At 36.3% G+C, this 20,654-nt stretch overlaps 1 protein-coding gene across 5 annotated transcripts in view; it reads right to left on the reverse strand.

Annotated features, from left to right (window-relative positions):
- The window catches only part of LOC149570076 (CAAX amino terminal protease family protein), a 100,208-nt gene that overhangs the window by 79,165 nt on the left and 389 nt on the right, over positions 1-20,654 (reverse strand). For 3 of the 5 annotated variants that reach the window (XM_089822734.1, XM_089822736.1, XM_089822731.1), the window contains 2 exons: positions 16,537-16,613; positions 15,969-16,286 (listed from right to left, as the gene is read on the reverse strand). In XM_089822734.1, coding sequence (XP_089678860.1) covers positions 15,969-16,286; positions 16,537-16,613 — 395 coding nt within the window. The remainder of the gene's footprint in view (positions 1-15,968; positions 16,287-16,536; positions 16,614-20,654) is intronic. The other 2 variants (XM_089822735.1, XM_089822732.1) reach the window with 1 other exon arrangement.

Consider the following 20,654-nt stretch of genomic DNA (forward strand, 5'->3'; position numbering starts at 1 on the left):
ACTTCTGTGATCATTCCCGTCTTCTTCCATATTACCGATTACATTTTCATAGCATCAATATCTCTGCTATTATAAAATTGTAATCATTGCATTGTTCCTTCTCACAAATTCTTTATTATACTATTATTTTGCCGAAATTGCAAGCTATCTTCATACCGGATTAGCGTTCAAGATCTTCATAGCCGAAAGTGAGGCACGTTGCTGAGTGTCCAGCAAGACTCCATTCCTTTTCAGATTATTTCAGGTTATGTGGATATCCAAAATCCAAAACATTGCAATATGAATTTCTTATTCAATTGTTACAACAAATCCAATTTACATAGTAGTGTGCCACAACTTATATCATGATGCAAAATATCTTGATTGATATCATAGAATAGACCACCTCTATTTTAGATTTGTTTATGGCAATTAAAAGCCAAGTAACCACATTATGAAATCATGATTTATTATGCCATTGGAGATTAGAATTCAACTGATATTTTCTACAAGTCTTTAAGTACACATTCATCAAATCACAAATTGTGATAAGCTGGAAAATACATTATTCATGAAACAGTTGAGAATCAACAGAAAGAGCTGGTTGCTCTAAGATTCAAACACCTGAGACTCACCCGGCTGTATAGCCAAGGAAAAGGGTGAAGAGGTGAGAGAAAGGAATCTGCAATAACATGAAACAAAATCAAATGTGACATAACAATGTTTATCATTTTAAAAAGAATCATTTAATAGCTCATGCATGATCATGTTTATTGTATTCTCCTGCTATCAAGTCGAGTGGTGTGATTAGATACCAGGATGCTCAGTGGATGACAAGGTGTTCCATATCTATTCCGGTTAGGGAGGGCTTTTCTCGTTAGAGATTGTGTGGGGATAAGTTATGGTCTGAGGTTGAGTGGTTGAGCCCCTGACAATATTTCCCCTCTCCACAAGACATTGGATGTGCATCAGACAAAGATAAACTATGCATTCAAACGTTTGTCAGAAACAGGTATTTTTACTTTTATGATGTATATGCAAGGAGAAGGTCATCGTTACAGTTATTTCCTTATATGAAAGCAACTCTTATTGTCAATATAATTGGCAACCAGTTAGATCGACTGATCTTCTAACTGAACGTGGAATATATTTAGTTGTGAGAGATAGATTTATCTGATGGATTGTTATTTCAATCTTTCATTTATATGAATAATGAATATGAGCATATCTTCTAATCTTATGTTAATGCCATAGTTAGCAATGGGAAGAAACGAAATGATACAGCGGAATCTAATGGCCTAAGTGATACAATGGTATCTAATGCCATAAATGATAAATGGTAATTGATGCCATAAATGATCCAATGGTATCTGAAGCCCTAAATGATATAGTGGTATTGACGCCCCAAATGATACAATGGTATCTGATGCCCTAAATGATCCAATGGTAATTGATGCCCTAATTGATACAGTGGTATGTGATGCCCTAAATGATATAGTGGTATTAGATGGTAATCATCATTTGATTTTGATATAATGGTATTTGATGGTAATCGTCAATTGATCCTAAGTGATATTTGTGGACTAATCTGGGTGATTGCAGAAGCATCCCTACATTGATTTTCGGTTTAAATTCCATAGTATGTAGATTTTAATTTCCATAATAAATTTATTGATGGTGTTTTCGAATGTTAGTTATGAGTTTTTCGTTTAAGTAATTGTAATTGTTAATCTCATTCACATGAACATAACTGATATAACTATATTCCTATAAAAATGAAGTAATAACTGTATTTCTTTGATATGTTAGTTGTTAGTTAACACCCGGTAAAAGTAGATGTTACAATCTAGACGGACTCACATAGGATACACTAGGTTATGAAGTTTGCACCCGAGACCCTCGAGTCATTGATGTCAATGGTGCAAAGAAGAATCATCATTGACGGTTATATGAATATTGAAGATATTATGATAATGATACAATAGTTACTTCATTGTGCATTTGTAACATGAAAAGAAACATCAGATATATGAAAAAAATGTATGGAAAGAAACAAGGGATATGAATATTGCCATAGGAATGAAGATACAATAAACAACTGAATATATTTAATGTGAAGTAAACATGATACGACAAATATGAAGGAAGTTACTGAACATGTTCTAAGGATAAGTTCTTGTTCATCATAAGTTGAAGTCAATGACATTTTCAGAAGAAACTATGCATTAGCAGAGACTAAGCATAAAAGAGTATTATTTAAGTGTAACGAAGCATTAGAGATAACGTTTTATTTCTCAGCAATGACGACTTGAAAATAAAAAGGCAACATCTGTGCGCAATTCCAACTCATGGAACAACAGCCCAATACGGAATCAAGTAATGTTAGTTATTTAAGGAAGCAGATGTGATATAAGATACATTGATTTTGCATATCCGGAGTTAATGAAAAAAGGAGAGGCAAGGTATATAATACAACCATAGTATGTCGGGTATATTGCAAATAAAGACAACCAAAAGCGGAACATATCGATGGTACAACCTGGTCAAATTCTCCAGTCAGAACGATAAAGTCCGCAAATTTGGAGGGCTCGATCAGAACTCCAGAATGTAAGTATGGAAGACGGCATGATGAGATATGCATCGTCAAAGCAACACGCGCAACACGCAAAATCAGAGATCAATGAGTAAACTTTGGAGGATATGGAGTAATTGGCGGCAAAATAATAATATCATTAAAAATGATGGGAATATAAAATGATGTCTACAGCGAAGGGCATCTAAGCAAATGAAATCGTTCATTGCAGAAATAAAAAATTATAAGAGTCGATTTGGATGGGAAGTATGTCACGCGTTGAAGTTTACGGCAAACATATACACACGACAAAGTTTAAAAAGCATGCTCCAGAAATTAATCTAATGCATCTGGAGTCTTCAGACAAATATCGTGCCTACGGAAAATGAAGTTATAGATATATGACGGCAATGAACAATACAAATCTTTGCGACAATCCACGGGGAAATTGGTCAAATAAACTTCAGACCACATCAGCCATTATTATTAAAGACAAAGTTGAACAAACAAAATTGGATTATCTACGAAGAATGACAAGTCAGCAAAAGACGTTTCGAAGACTACATATTATCCATGATGTAAAGACTAATCTACTTTGGTCTCATGCGATTGAACATATAAAAGCTATGAGTCCCGATGTTAGGCAGCGGTAATATGTACGGAATCATCAGTGGCTGCGAACTCATTCACTACAGACAACAACAGATAATTGTGAGTGTTGATTATAACTAAAGTAATTATCAAGCAGCTCAAAGACCACGAATTGAATGCCCACCAAGTCATCGTGAATAAACAGCAGCATAGACAAATTAGTTAAATTAAGGTTGCGTTTATCTTTTGGAATGATGCGATATTTCATATTTGGAAGATTGCGTTCCCTTTATGAATGGTCGAATAGAAGATATAAAATTGATAGTCAATTCTAAAAATAAGGATAGAGATGTGTGAATAATAAGAAAAAATCAGAAGTACCGAGCAGAGGAAAAGATAAAAGATAATGAAGAGATATATGTATAGAGAAGAACAAATAAAAGATAATTAGCAAGTGGAGCAAGAAGAAAAGTTAGAATAGAAATATTCTAATAAAAGAAAATATACCAGAATATTAAGTTCAAATATATAAATAATAAAGAGCATCAAGCTGTGAATAAAAATCAGATATGGAAAGGTGAGAATGTGGAAAGGAGAATAGATATAAGGCAGATTGGTCAACAATTGAATTACATTGATTTACTAATATATACAATGGAGCGTTGACATATTAAAAAATAAGGAAGGTTACTGCTTTATTGTGAAAGATATTAAGGAAAGTGACTGTTTTTGTTGACACGGAGATAAGCACATATATATGTTATTATTAGACTGAAGAAAAGTATAGAAGATATTTAAGATGGACAAGAACAGTTGCGCTGAAAAGAAGTCCATCATTAGTTGAAGAAAGCAACAGTGTCAAGGTGGAAGAACAGATCAAATGTAGTGGGTTGGTCCTCACAAAGACAGAAGAGGGAGTTGGTGCTTCTAGTAGGTCGGAACCTGGTAGGGAGTTGGAGCTTGCAGTGAGTCAATGCTCATAAACATAGAAGTCGTAGCCTCTAGTAGGTTGGAGCCTACAAACCATAATAAAAGAACAAAGTTTATATAAAAGCATTTATTGTCATAGTTTTCTCCCACATTGGGTTTTCATGTAAATCATTGTGTTATTGTGCTTATGTGCATAATTGTTAATTCCAACATTTGAAGTTATTTGGATAAAAGTTTTAAATTGGCAAAAGTTTTATTTAGTGATTCACCCCCTACCCCTGTCTCACTATCTCAATATAATCGTGTGCTCTTCAGGGTGCACACCTAGTATGGGTGCACCTGCAAGTGCCCTGTGCCCACAGGTCCACACACCCATGGACTCGTGCACACCCACAAGGATGGATGTGCACAGCCCTTACTTGGGTGCACCCGGTGAGAACCCCGACACACCCATGGACACTAGTGATGCAACTTAAAAAAGTGGGGCCAAACATTTTCTTTTTAAAAAAATATATTATTATTTTTTCCTTCTAACCCTAAACACTCCCATATGAGTGAAGAAGTATTTTACTATGTTTTTTTTTTCATTTTTTTAATAAATTGCAACAATGAGAACTCAAAGCTCAGTGCGTGGGGAGGGAACTCAAAAATTTAAAATTGATAAGAGTCTCGTTTATGGAGACACACTACAAGAATTTCACATCTTCCTGGAGGTGGGGGGTTTCTTTGGAAATGTAATTTTTGCAATGCACAATATAATAGCTTCTACTACTGAGTCAAACTTCATTTTTTGTGCCCGGGGTTTTAAGGAATTAATATATATGATGGCCAAGGGCCAAATATGAAGGGGTGGTTAGTTGGAGAAATAGCGGCACTTACAAAACAAGAAGAAGATTTTGAGAGATTGGTTGCAAAAAGAAACAATCTGGTTATAGTTCCAAGAAAAAAACAATAACAACACCCTCTCAACCAGTTACAGCCTCTAGACATCCCTTCTTGTCTATGCCTTCTATGGAGATTGAAGATGTAGAACCACAGATCTCCGCTTGCAAGAGAGGTCCATTAGAGAAGCATTTAAAACTGAGGCAAGAGATAATGCTAATGAAAAATTTGCACATTGCCTCTTTGCAAATGGTCTTCCATTCAACTTGGTGAGATCGCCATATTGGAGGAAAATGGCGATAGTAATAAATATTGTATCTTCTAGTTACATACGTCCTAGATTTGAAAAGGTGTGCACCACCTTATTGCAAACAGAGAGAAAAATTGTAGGGGCTCAATTATTACCAATTACAAATTCTTGGGTTTAAACAAGTGTATCTATTATTTCTAATGAATGGAAAGAATGCAAAAATCATCCATTGATCAATGTTATTGTTGTCCCCCAAGGGGGCAATGTTTTTTAGGGTAGTTGGCCATGAAGGAGAAGTGAACGATGCAAAGTTCATTTCCAAGATTCTCATTGATTTCGTAGAGTCGATGGGTCATAATAATGTTGTCCAGGTAATTACGAACTGTGCAAAAGTTTGCAAGCTTGTACGTGCTTTGGTAGAAGCTAGATATGATCACATCTTTTGGACAACATGCACTATACACTTGCTAAATTTAGTGACGCAAGCAATTGGCACCTAAATAGAATGGGTGAAAGAAATATATGAGAAGGCTAAGGTGATTCAAATGTTTGTGACAAGCCACCATATGTCACAAGCAATTTTCAAAAACTTTTCAAATTTTGAATTATTGAAGGTAAATTTTAAATTTGAGTATATTTAAGTTTCATTTACCATTTTATGTCATGTTTTATATTACTGAATTTTTAAAATTTAAAAAAAAAAAATTGTTGTTTACATATTCTAAATGTGTTATTAACTGATTATTAACATTTTCTTAGGTGGTTGAAACTCGGTTTGCATCTCATAATCATTTTGAGACAACTTGTGAAGGTGAAAGAGGCATTGGTGCAAACGGTTATTAGCAACCAGTGAGGTATGTAGAAGGAATCAAATTCAATGAGGACCCAAAAGGTGAGGGCATTGATATTGGATGATGATTGGTGGGCTCGTGTGTATTGTGCATTGAATTCACCAAACGTATCATGTCTTTGTCTCGGTTTGTTGATACAAATGAGCCATGCTTGGGAGATGTCTATGATAGCACACCATTGCACCTCCTAGCATATGCTCAATCTCCCAGGTACTAAAGCGCAAAAGTACTTGCTATTCTAAATAGAGTGCCACCATATAGAGATTTTGAAGTTGTCAATGCATACAAGAAGGCATTTAATAGACTCTTCAATGATCCAGATTTAGAGGCAAGTTTTAGGATAGAATTTGGATTGTTTACCTCAAGAAAAGATCTTTCCCCTTGTAAAGCAAAATGGATGCTGGTACATGGTAGCACCTTCATGGTTAAGATTTTAAATTTTTATGTACCTCCAACCTGTTGCAATTAAAATCCTCTCACAAGTTTGTTTTAATAAAAATAAAAATAAAAAAATTGGCCACTTGTTAACAATAAACATTCTTGAGTTTATCTTGTATTTTTTATTTTGTTGGTTTCCTCTACAAGTTGCAAGCTCTTATGTCACTGAGCGGAATTGGAGTACATACTACATTATCCACTCAGTGAAGCATAACTGGTTGGCTACAAAAAAAGCTGAAAACTTGGTGCTTATTCATACCGATTTGCGCCTCTTGGCACATAAGATTCCAAAATACAAGAAGGGGGCAGAGAAGCTTTGGGATGTAGCATCCAAGTCTGCCAACTTGGATACAACCATCCAAGATCTTGCTAGAGCCACCATGGTCAATGGGGATGATGATGATGACATAGTACATGGTGCATCTAGTGCTATTGGAACTGATTTGGGTTCTAACAATGATGATGATCTACTTGCAGCTGTTGAAAATCCCATAGATGATGATTATTTTGATAACCCCTTTGATGATTGATGAATACTTTGATGATTGACGAACATTGAACATTGAATCATGTTTCAAACTTTCATGAACAACATTTTCATTTTGTAAATCAGCAATTCAGTGTAATATTTTTATTAGAATCGTAAACATAGATCAATGATCAAGTATTTATATTTTTTATGTCTATCTTTGGCATTTGGCATTGATCAATGATCAAGCATCATACTATGAAATGATTTAGTTTTACAATTTTGTATATTTCTCTTATTTGTTTGTATATATATATATATATTGCATATATTTATATACCCATGTGCCCATACTTACCCAAATGCAAAAAAAAAACATGTAACCACATACCATGTTCTCGTATTTGAACCTGTCCCCAAACCCAAGCCAGTAACTTAGAGGATACGCCTTACTCCTTTTAATTGCATCATTTATTAAAATATTTTGTCTTTTTTAATCTAAGATGGAAACACTCTTTATTGTAATTTGTACTATTAGCCTGATTTTATAGTTAAGTCTTGTATCAATATAAATTGATCCATGGGCTTCAAAATGTAAAGCAATGAATAAGTGTCTCCAGCATTCATCTTCAAAATTAAACTAAAAATTGTGCCGTAACAAACATGGTTTGGAGGTGATAAGAGTGGCATGAGACTTAATCATCGAGAGACCAGTACACCATTAGAGAAGGTGATTAACTTTAGTAAGAAAAGAAGTAAGATCAAAGTGCAGGTGCATATAAGGTATTCAGAGAGTTGGCTAATGTACTGAAAGGCAATATATTGGATTTCAAAATAGATGATTCTTTCATTTGTATTTCTTTGCTGCCAATGTTGTAATAGATTTTGATATGCCAAAGAAGTAAGAAAGTCCTGCTGCTTTTTGCTGCGACTTTGAGTTATGGTTACATTTTTGTTAGCATGCTGTTGCTTCCATGTGTTTCGAAAGGAATTGAAAGTACAAAAGTATTGAAGCCTGAATTTCATCACCCAATCATATCACATAGGAATTGATTTGGGGGAAAATGAAATATGGTGTGCTGACACTAATATTTTGGTTTAACATGTGAAGTTTGTGAACTGGTAATATAAGAAGAGGTTTTATTGGTGCTGTTTCTATTAGCAAAACTATTAGGAAACTCCTGTTCTAAATTTCTCTATTTACAAACATATCAAGGTGGGTGTGGGTGTGTGTGTATTTGTACCTTGTCAGCTTGCAGGTATTTGTTCTTGTGCTCACACGAGTAGTAGCAGCCAAAGAAAAAGAATGGAAATGATAATAGAATTGGAAAAGGACAAAATGTATTAAGATAGGTGAAAATTAAAGAGCAATTCCTGAACAAAGTATTCCACATATCAACAACACCCACACAGAAAATCGAAGGGGAGAAGTTTTACCTATCTAGCTAAATTTATATGAAAGTAAGCATAGAAAATAACGAAAGAACATAGGACAACACTCAGACTAAACAAGAGAACACCTATAATTCCAATCTGATTTTCTCTTGACATGGCATTTACTCAAAAGCAATTTCTGGTTTGTGAGGTGTTACATAGCAACAGTTTTTGGTGCTCCATACTGTAATTAGTTTTTGGAAATTAATTATTATCCTATGCTACTCTACTCGAAAGCTGACTTCCAAAATGCCTTCAAAAGATACGCATATCTGAATTGCCCATCAGACCTTGAAAAGTCTCATGATGAGCTGCTTCTAAGGTACATTTATAAAGAAAAGTAGAGCTCTTTTGCATCTATGCACAAGAGTGCACAACCTGAATGTTGTTTAAGAGAACTAGAAGAGAAAAAGTGAAGCGTCTATAAGATAAAGCAAGTTTACAAGTATTCTGATTAAGAATTTTGCTATCAAACACATACATCAACTTGTGGGTGATTCCACTGTGAAGAATCAAACCGTGATTGTCGTATAAACCTAAAATTAAGCCTTATCTGATGCCTCAATAGATCCAGTTTTAGGTGATATTTTGTGTGGATGTGCAATGTCATCTATGACATTTACCCAGAAGATTGAATTGTCAGTATGATAGACAGATTCCTACAGGATCCTCTGAATAATTCAATAAGTCTCTTGATTAATTCAATGAGACTTTTGATCTGTAAGAACTTTTATTTAACTCTTATAGGAGAACCTTCAAGCCGCCTCCAGTGCAGCTCACCCAAGGCTATTCACAAAAGTCATTTGACAACTATGTCCGCCAAGACTCCTATAAAGGAAGTTTGTGGCAAAAATGGGTTGTGCTGCAATTGTTTCTTGAAACACGTCTATCCATGTATTCTAATATGGCATTATAAATTATGTTTTGTACCCTTCTTATCTTAACAATCATATTGTTGACGCATAGCCTAACATACTGTAATACTTTTTTTAGACCATGTGCATTCAATTTGTATTTTCCACTTGATGAATAGAAATTGGTGCAGCCAAATAATGTAGATTGATTAGTGCCATTTATAAAATACTCTTGATAAGAGAAAATATCATTCCTTCCCTTCATCAATTACAATCCCGATAAGTTGATGTCTTAGAAAAAATTATCTTCAAGCTGGAAAAAGCATTGCAATAAAGAAAAACATCTCCTTGTTCCAACAAATTTCAGTATGCCTTTAGCAAATCTGGTGGGTGTGTAATTTAATTTTTTTATACACTGGAATTGCACATACACAATGAAATATGTCATAATCTAGGATGAGAACTTCAAGAAAAAGATGTCCATAATCTGAAGTGCCCTTCACATAACGAAGCACATGCTTTGCTGTCATCCAATGATCAGCCTTAGGAGCTGTCATAAAGCATGAGATGTAGCTGACTGGGAAGCTGATGTCAAGCCTAGTACCAGAGAGGTCGATGAGGCTTCTTACTAGTTGCCTGTATGTAGTATCACACGGGAGGAGAATTAGACTTGGCTGATAACTTGAGACCTTTCTCCATTTTTCTCCATTGGTGTAGATGCAGGTTTGCAATCATGCATACAGAATTTCTCTAACAAAGCCCTAGCATATTTGGACAAAGATGAATATACCAGAAGACTGTTGCCAAGCCTCAACACCTAGGCAATAATGCATGAGCCCAAGGTCAATTATATCAAAAGACTGGCATAAATTATGTTTGATTCCCTGAATCAAAGATGCCGAACTGCCAGTGATGATCATATCATCCACGTAAATAACCAAAAGGATGGTGTCACTGTCAATAGTCTTGATGTACAAATTGGAGTCTGAAGAACTCCTCACTTATCAATTTTTATGTACCATGCCCGAGGGGCCTACTTCAAGCCATGGAGAGCTTTTACCAATCTGAGAACCTGATGGTCTTTCCCAACAACCTTGAAACCAAGATGCTACGTCATGTAGACCTCTTCATGGAGAGCATCATTCAGGAAAAGCACTCTTGACGTCCATCTGATGGACCTTCCAGCCAAACTGTGTTGCTATGGCTAGGACTAATCTAATTGTGCTCATCTTTGCAACAGGAGCAAAGGTCTCCTCATAATCAATGCCCTGATGCTGGAAAAATCCCTTTGCAACTAAACAAGCTTTGTCCTTGTCCAACTCCTGTTCAAATGTCATTGCATGTTCCCACTCTAGAATTCTTTTAGCCTTGGAATGTGTTTGAGGTTCAAACACACTATGAATGTTGGCCATGAGAGCAAAGTTAACAGACTTTGTAGTTTTTCTCTTTTTCCAAGCAATTCTCCCATCAATGAGCTCATCATCACGAAGATTAGCAAGTGTCTTAGCCCACCACTTAGGCCGAAGAGGAGAACAACCAACATTAGTATTAGGAGATGCTTGGTGATCAAGTTCATCTTAAGAATCTAGATCAAACTCAAGTGAAGCATCTACAAATCAAAGTGATCTTGCATGAGTAGTTGAAGATGTTTGTATAGGGATCACTGGTATAACAAGAGTTGCAGGAGCTACAGGAGTCTTTCCATCAAGGGGACCTAATGGAAGCCGAACTCCCAAATCATGAGCCTTCATAGGCTGGTTGCTGGATCAAGAACAGGAGAAACCTGCATGAATGGTCCTCACTACTCCTCCAAGACTTCATCATTACTATACAGGAGACGAGATGTCTCGATGTCGATCAAGCGGTAGGCTTTGTGAAGACTGTTGTATCCAGCAAGCATGAGTTTCTGACTCTTAGCATCCAACTTAGTGCACAACGCATCAAGGATCCAAACAAAAGCAAGAGAGCCAAAAACCTTCAAGTGACTGATTCTGGGCTTGTGACCTAACCAAGCCTCTTCAGGAGCTTTACCTGTGACCATCACAGTGGGTGACCGGTTCAAAAGATAAATTGCAATGTTGACTGCTTTTGCCTAGAATTTCTTTGGAACATGTTTGTGTTCGAGCATAGATCAAGCCATCTTGGTGATTGTTTTGTTTCGACATTCAACTAAATTGTTTTGCTGTGATGTGTGGGGTGTGGTTAACTGGCGTTTGATGCCATGAATATCCAAGAAGCTAGAGAAATCATTAGAACAAAATTTCTCCCCATTGTCTGATCTAAAAGTAATAATAGATTTCCCAGACTCTTTTTTAACTAAAGGTTTAAACTTCTGAAATGCAGGAAATGCATCGAATTTCTTTTTAAGGAAATACACCTACATTTTTCTACTGAAATCCTCAACAAACAACAGAAAATACCTGGACCCAAGAACAGAAGGAGTAGCCATAAGGATGCAGATATCAACATGAACAAGTTGAAGTACCTCAGAAGCTCACCATGAATCGCCACTGGTGAAAGGTGTGCGATGTTGCTTCCCAGCTTGGCATGCATCACAAACTCCAAGTTGTTGAGTCTGAATCTCTGGCAATCCAAGGACAAGCTCATCTCGAGCAAGCTGTGAGAGATAATGCACATTTAAGTGCCCATATTGTTGATGCCAGAGTGTCATAATAGAAGACCACCGAGTAGCCATAGCTAAGTCCTGAGAATCACCGGAATCAATAAGTCGGAAAAGACCATGATCCTCAAGACCCACTACAAGAATAGACCAAGTCACCCAATCGGTGATGGTACACTGATGTGAACTAAAGTCACATCCAAGTGTGGAGAATGTCACAGTAACTAACTGACTGAGAGTAGATTTAGTTTCATCCCTGCAAAATGAGATTCCTCCCAACAGACTAAATCTAAATGTTGCTTTTGCCGACAATAATGTACTCTTTTCCGCCACCAAAAATAACAGAGTCTGAATAAGGCTGGTAGTTAGTGAACCAGTCTTTGCGGGGAGTGAAGTGATGAGAGGCACCTAAATCAATGTACCAAGCAGACGACTTGGCATGATCTACAGGTCTTTTAGCAATGAAGGTACAAGGCAGATTCTATATGCTCAGTGTGCTCTGCATTGTTTGCTTTGGGCTATGAACCTAATTGCTTAGATTGTGCAGCTAAGCATTTTTGACATTCAACCTTCATGTGCCCAAACTTGTGGCAATAGTTGCATTGAATGTGCTTCTTCCAGGAGCCGTCTAAAGTTGGAGCAAAAGACTTATGTTGAGACGACTACTAAAACTTGTCTTTATCCTTCTGAAAGGATTTAGCAGCAAAGGCTCTCTGTGGAGGTGGAGCTGGAACTGCTACCGAACTGTGGTTTTCATCGATCTTACTGAAGCGGAAGTGTGCAGAGATCAGTGAACTTCAAATCAACACCAGAAGACATGATGTTGTGAGTCTCGATAAAATGCTCATAAGACTTTGGTAAGCTTCAAAGAGTGACAACCACAATATCCTCTTCCTCCATCTTGCGATCGATGGCAAGCAACTAATCACAAATTTCCTGAATCCTATTCAAGTGTGCCTAGAGCGAGGTTCGCTCATCCATGATAATAGAAAACAAAGTGTTCATAAAAAAAGATTTGCTTTTGTCAGAAGTCTCATGAAGACCTTTGAGATGTGTTCATATCTCGGCAATTGTCTTGCTGGATGGAATCTGAGAGAGTTGATCATCAGCCATAGATAATTTGAGAAGCCTCACCGCCTCTCGATTATTCAGATCCCAAGTATCCTAATCAATACCAAAAGCAGTCAAATGCTTCGTAACACCCAGAACAATTTGATTGGTATTTCGATATTCAAAAATTGCTATGATTTGTTGCTTTTGGGTGCCATAATTTTGACCATTGAATTTGGAGTTGTGCTCAGGCATAATGTTTGTCAAAGATGCCATGGCACGTTTTTCAATGAAAACGTGAAAAATAAGATAAGGCACGTTCTTTGAGGCAAAAAATCAGAAGACCCAAAAAATTTGGAGTGACCCAGAAGAGAGCTCAAAAAACTCAAAAAGATGTTGGTTTTTAGATCCATTGGATTAAAATTTGAAGCACAAAAATCGAGGCACCCAGAAAAATTTGACAACAATCTAGCTGAGCTCTCAAAAAACCCACCAAGAATTTGAAATCAAAAAAAATTGAGCTGAAAAATTAGGGTTTCGAAGAAAGCCCTAATCGGCAGCCATGGAGGAAAAAATTGTAGAAAAAATGGTATTTTTTGGTAAGAAACACCTGATTTTAACAAAGAACCTTTTTTGCTTTGCTGAAACGTCACAAGAGTTGTGGATTTGTAAGGTTTTAGCACCAAAAAACAAAGCTACAAGATGTATTGGAGATCTGGTGTGACTTCACGATTTGCAGAAAAATGAGCTCTCCCAACAATTTCAGACATAAGCTAAGGACAAGAACGATGTTGGGAACAAGTGATTTGGAAGGTTGTTGTGATTGGTAGGCCAAAAATGACCAAATAAAACCGCAAGCAAAGGATCTAAGGTAATCTCAAGAAAAGAATGCAAACTGCAGTCATGTTTTTGGAGACGAGTTTTGAGTGTAGCGATCTTTAGAAATTGCAAACCCTAGCCAAGAAACAACGTTTGAACAGAGAGATTTTTCTCAAATACAAAAACCCTAGATGGGTTTTTGAGAAAAACCATAGAAATTATTTCAAAAAATCTGAGCAAATAATTTCGAAAGAAATTATAAATTTTTCAAATAATTTGAAGTATTTGCTCTGATACCATATTACGAAGTAATTGGCAAAATGCTTGTTTGTTATTAACAGAAACTGAGAGGTCATTATATACAAAAGAATGGAACAACGATCGTAAAGAATAGAAACATTCTATTCTAGCTGAAAGAAAGTTAAAAAAGCTATAGCTAACTAAATATTAGAAACATTCTAATATTTACAATAGATTACAAATAGATTACCATTAACTAATAATAGAGGATTATTTATTATCGTAATAATTTGGTGGGTGTGTAATTTAAAAGTTTTACACACTGGAATTGCACATACACAATGAAATATGAAATTTGTGCTACCCCATAACCTCAAATGATTTCCTTTTAGATAACTGCTTCATGAATTTTAAAGAGCACTTTATTAAATTACAAGATACCAGATAACAAGGACAAAAGAAGGACGAGATTTATATGAGAAAACCATAACTAGAGTATTAGAATATTATAATATTTCTTTAATGGTCATCTTAATTAGTCTTTAGTTTATTAAGTAGTTTCTAGTTCACGATTGTTTCTTTAGAAACATCGTCTTTGTAAATTTATATAGAAAGCTTTCATCTCCTTTGTTTAATACAACTACAACAACATCAATTTATCATTATATGGTATCAGAGCAGGTTGATGGGATTTCATAAAATTTGGCAAATTTTTGAATAAAAATTCGAGCCTCTTTTGATCTAGAATTTTTTTCACAAAATTTGGCTTTTGATTTTTAGAAAAAAAAATCGTTAGAGGTATTTTATGAAGCTTTTGTGGTTCATCTTCGAGGATTTTTGCTGGAAATTGCAAGCCTAGTTAAGAGTTTTGATCCCGCGATTTCTTGGTTCCAAAAGAGTATTTGATTTTTTAGGGTTGCATGTACTTACATGTTCGTCGCATGTACTTGCATGTTGCTTCTGTATACTTGCATGTTGGTTTACCATGTGAAGTCTCGTGCTTTGCCGCTCTTAAAAAATTCTAGTGGGTTTTCATAATTTTTCTCTTAAAAGAATTAAAAAAACCTGATTATGTAATTCGCAAAGTTGTGTGGGATTCCTTTGTGAGTATATAATTTTTTCCTCAAAAATTATCTAGTGGTTTATAATTTTTTCCTAAAAGTTTATCTGGTAGGTTTTACCATTTTTCTTGAAAAATGAAGATTTGTATTCTCTTAATTAATTTTTCACCTCAAAAATCGTCTAGTTTTTTTCGATTTTTCTCCTTTAAAATCCTAACTTTTTGCAGTTTGTTTTGGCACATCATGCTCACCTGCAAAGTTTGAAGAATTTGGCAATTTTTTGCAAAATCATGCTAGTTGTTCTAAGTGTTCCTCTTTGTCTCCAAGGAAGAGCAGCTCAGTTATCCAACATCAGGTTGGATGTGAGCAGATGTTTTGCTGATTCTGGGAGGGTTAGTGGCAGACTTATCTCGATGGCAGAGTCAATGGTAGGCTCTTGTCTCTTGTTGCGAAGCATTCTGAAGAAAGGGACACCCTTCTTTGTTCGTTTCTCGACACTTTTTGGCTTCTTGGTCATTAACATTTTACAAATCTAAGGAGGGTCTCAGCAGCAGCAAAATATTTTCAAGAATTTGTGACCAAATGACAATAGTTAGACAATGACCATTAAGGGAGGATATTAAAATATTATAATGTTTCTTTAGTGGTCATCTTAGTTAGTCTTTAGTTTATTAGATAGTTTCTATTTTCCTCTTTAGTTCACGATTGTTTCTTTAAGAATCATTGTCTTTGTAACTCTATATAAGGAGCTTTCATCTCCTTTGTTTAATACAACAACAACATCTGTTTACCATAACATAGAGAATCCAATTAGAATATTTTTGTACAATTATATAACAAGCACAGTATGTTGATACTTACTGGCATTTCCAATACTTCACAGGCATTGACTTCCTCATCATATATACACAACTGGGCAGAAGTATACCTGTCGAATAGTTAGACCAGTAATCGCAAAGATTCCGGAGGTGATTGCACATGCTTTAAGTACAGCATCTCTTCCAGGGGTGTATACAAAACCATCCTTGGATATGACCTCTGTAGATGATTCTTCATTCTCAATAACCATGCCAAGCTTGTAGTTGGGCTCTGAGGATGCTGAATTTTGGAGGAAATTTGCTCCATTCTCTTTTTCACTAACAGTGGTTTTGCTTCTTCCTAGATGCGAAGTTTTTGGTTTCTGCTCCTCTCTTCTTGTTTTCTTCACAGGCTTATACTTAGAAGTTATGATCAAAGCTTCAGCAACCTGTGACATTAATTGAGAGAATGTTGTTACACTAAAAAATTGAGCGTAGAGAAATGAAGCAAAAAAAACTTTTCGAGAAAAATGTGTTTGTTTGTTTATAATATTATATAACTGTTAATATAATTGTGTGCCAATTTAAAATACTCAGCAACCAGGACCATGCAAAACTACATTTAGTAAACAATTAAACAAATCAGAAAAACCAATACAATGAATAACATAGTTACACAAGCTGGCTTACACATTTTACCTTATGATAACCAATAGATCGGGTTTTCCTCTTAACAAGTAGGCCAATTAAACTTGCTTTGCTATCTGCAAGAAAAACTGTTACAGAGAAATAATTTGAATTTGACCAAATATATTTTTCAAATTTCATGTCATTTGCATTATATTTTCAAACTGTACAAATACATCATTTAAGGAATTATGGAGTGGCTGTCCTAGTTCCAAATGAACAATATGTACTTGTTTATTCTACTTTATAGATTACAAAGTAAACAGGAATATAGATTTACAAAACATAGGAATATAATTTACTTCCAACGCATAAAGAAGAAATAACTTTATTACCGATCCTCAGATGTGCAATAAGTACACTATCATCAAAGCAGTCCCCGACTATGAACAAGTACATATAAATAGCAGACAGATGTTGGTTAAGGCTATGAACCATCAGTAACTACTAACCAACAACTAACAATTTGGTCAGGGACTAACACCACAAATAAAACGTAACTATTTATCATTTACCCGACTACAGCGTATATATTTATTCTCTGTCAACTCTGTCAATCCCCAACAAAAGAAAGTTGTCTTCCGGACAACACAAACAAAAGTGGGAGTTGAACACAACAAAACTGAAAAAATTGTCTACTAAGAGCAGGAGGATGAGAAGTTGTCCCTAGATTACTAAGTCCATTGGTGTGGATGTCGGAGAGGGTTGCTGACTAAGTCACTAAAGACGCTGGTCAACCAACAACTCACACTCTCGGGCCACCTTCACCGTGTGAACAGCCTCCATCAAATGAGTCTTTGCTTTCTCCAACTCATGCTCCTCCTAGAATTCTCTCTTCAGCTTCTCCAACTCCTTTACTAGAAACTTGCCTTCACTCTGAGCTATATGTCAATCTTGTTCTCCTAGGCTCTAGCTGCATGGCCTTCTTGGCTAGCTCTTTGTCCCTCTCTATCAATATCCTATCTCTCTCAACTAAAAAATCCTCTAGGATTGCCACTCATGCATAGTCTTGAGTCTTGAGCCAACTGCTCCTGGGATTTTCAAATATGATCAGCCAACTCTAACCAAGAAGTCTCGGCCTAGTGAAGCGCCTGATCTCTCAACTGTGTGGCCTACTCAATGAAAGTCATCTGGCAATGCAAACAAAGATAGATAACTTATATCTCATCTCCATGCCAGAGGAGTTTTGAACACTCAACCGTGTCTGTCTCTGAGCCATCTTGGGTGCCAAGCATCCAACACCTCGCATGTCTCCAGTTCAGGCCATCCTTGTTAAATGAAGCATCTGAAAAATTCTCCCTCGCACCAAACTACATAAATGCTAGAATTCTTTTTGCCTCATGTGCTATAAATGAGTCGTGTCTAATGTTAAGATGGCAAGCGATGTCCGCAACTACATCCATTACCTTAGCCATAGATTGAAGTTCTCTAATATAGCACTACACTATGTTGATAGGACCATGTGGATTTGACTGATCAGTCTCTAGAACAATCCTTGTCATTTCAGAATCCCTAAATGACAATGCGTCCCCTCCTTCGAGTGTGCCTAGTAACTATGAAGCCTTGGGATGTATATGTGGGACTGTTGCAGGTGTAAGCTGCATCACAACTTCTCTAGATGGTTGAACCATCTCCAAGAAAACTTCTACAGGTGTCTCAATTGTCTATGAATGCTCTAGAGGGCTCCACTAAGTCTTAACTATTGTAGTGACCTCTACCTCAACCTCATGTGTTTCACAATACCCTTAGTGAGTAGTCCTAGGGACTCTACTGAAGGGGCATTCACTACTACTCACAACATGCCCAACTAGTCACCGATCTTGGTGGCTTCCTTAGCCACTGTAGTGCCTTCCACCAAAGGTATTGGTGGTAGCAGTATTGGCACCACTGGTGCCACAAGTGTGGTGAAAATATAGGTGGTAGAGGTGGGACTATCATCAATGGTACCACTAGCGATGCGGCTATGATCAATAATGGAACTACTAATACTAGAGCTACAAAAGATAACGCTAACTCGGTGTGTATAGGAATGGCATCCTCCATCCATATCCTCCTCAAAATATGTCTCAACTTCAAGTGAGACATCCTTTGCACTCATCCCTATGGAAGAAGATAGCTCAATGGCCTCATGATCGTTTCTACACTGCAATTTATCACACATTTCCATTTCTTCGTCACAGGTAGCATGGCTATCTATGTGGTCTCTTGCCCCATTGCTAGCACTCTAAGGTTGGCCAAGTAGAATGTTGTTGGCCATAAGGCATCAAGTTGGCCAATAGGATGAAGTCTACCCCACTTGTACGAGGGCACCTAGTGTGAATGGCATCAATCAGTACTCAGAAAACATGTTGGGTTATGTAGAATGCCTTGTGATTCAGGCAGAAGAACTCTTGAATCCTCTCATTGCACACTTTCCCAATTGTAAACCCTTCCTATGATTGATCACACCATCAGGTTAATCATCCATATGGCAATGTTTGATAATATGTTGGCTCTAGTTAGTCAACATTTAATAAAATCTAGGATACACCTCAATTCAGCATTGGCAATGAATTCTTCTTCAAACCTCTATTCAAATGTTGTGTTTTTCCGCCTAAGTGAGGTCTAAGCCACATACTCATTGCAAAAGGGACTCCTTGTGTTGCCATGTCATCCTCTTAATGGGTTTAGGCTTTAGCCATTGAAGCTCCCCTCAAAGATATCCCAAACAACAACATGAATTCTTAAGGCCAGAAAGATATAGTCACTTCGCAACCCATATACTGCATGACCACCTTGTGAGAATATCAGTTATGGAATATTCAATCTATGACAAATAGTTCTATAGAATTGTTCAAGTATTCAAGAAGGCATATTTGCTACCAAAGGAATTTGTTCTATTCCAGGACTAGCATGTACTGTAGTTTATAAAAAGCCCAAGTAGGGTGGGGCAAATAAATATGAAATGGTTTGAGTTTCTTCAAAATTACTCATTTGATCTAAAGCATGGGAGTGGTAGATTAAATAGGGTTATTGATGCATTGAGTAGAAGATGCCTCTTGTTGCAAGAAATGAGAATAAAGACTGCTAGATTCCACTCCATGAGAGAGTTATATGAGGATAGCTTGGCAGTGTGTAAGAAACCAATAAAAGTCTCAATTTCCATTGTCTTAGATAGTGATACAAAATTTGTGGGCCATTTATGGCATATTTTGTGGATAAAATTAGTCATTGATTTGAGTTTCAATTCAGCCTTATCATCCACAAACAGGCAGGTAAATGGAGGTTGTAAATGGAAGTCTCAGAAATCCATTGAGATGCTTGGTTGGGAAAAAGTCAAGTATATGGGATATTACATTGGCAAAAGCTGAGAATGTATGCAAGGCCTAAGTTAATAGCAGTACAACACAAAATCTTTCTCAAATTGTGGATGGGTATAGCCCTAGAGGGATGAATGAGTTGAGGAGAACAGCTGATTTGGAAAGACAAAGTTTTGTTGCAAAGGACTTTGCTAAGTATATGCATGAGTAACATAAGGAAAAAAAAAGGAAAATTCAGAGAAGAGATACAAGAAATATATTGATATCAACAAAAAACCTTCAAGTGGCACCAAAACTAGTGAGAAAGAAACATAATTTTCAAACATTAAAGACTCCAGCAAGTTGACCAACAAATTTCAAAACTACACTGTACCCCGTGGCTTAGATTCGCTCACATACATGTTAAACAAAATCTCCAGCATTCTATTCTATAAAATTAGCACCTTGGAAAGCTCTACTCCATCAGGAAAACCCCAACAAAACAAATAATCGTGCGTCTATTTCAAGAACCAAAATATCACTAGCCAATATTCATAAATTGTTCTTTTTGTAATATGAGGTGCCTTCTACCCCAGTGCAATGATTAAGGCGAAGACTCATCTGCTCGGCATAGTAACCAGCAGAAATAAGGCAAATTTGTGAACTTGAGATGTAAACATTGCAATTATAACAACGCAATCAAAGCTTACCCCTAGAACATTTAAAGACGACCAATAATCCAACCTGGAGATTTACCAGGCCTAATTAAAATATAAACATATAAATAGTCAGAAACGTTAAGCCACTTGCATTTGTACAATCATTTTAAGAGTTATCATATTCCACGATAAC

The sequence above is a fragment of the Cupressus sempervirens genome, chromosome 3 (assembly GCF_028749045.1).
Source record: "Cupressus sempervirens isolate cs-2001-9-10 chromosome 3, ASM2874904v1, whole genome shotgun sequence".
In the NCBI taxonomy this organism is placed as follows: Eukaryota; Viridiplantae; Streptophyta; class Pinopsida; order Cupressales; family Cupressaceae; genus Cupressus; species Cupressus sempervirens.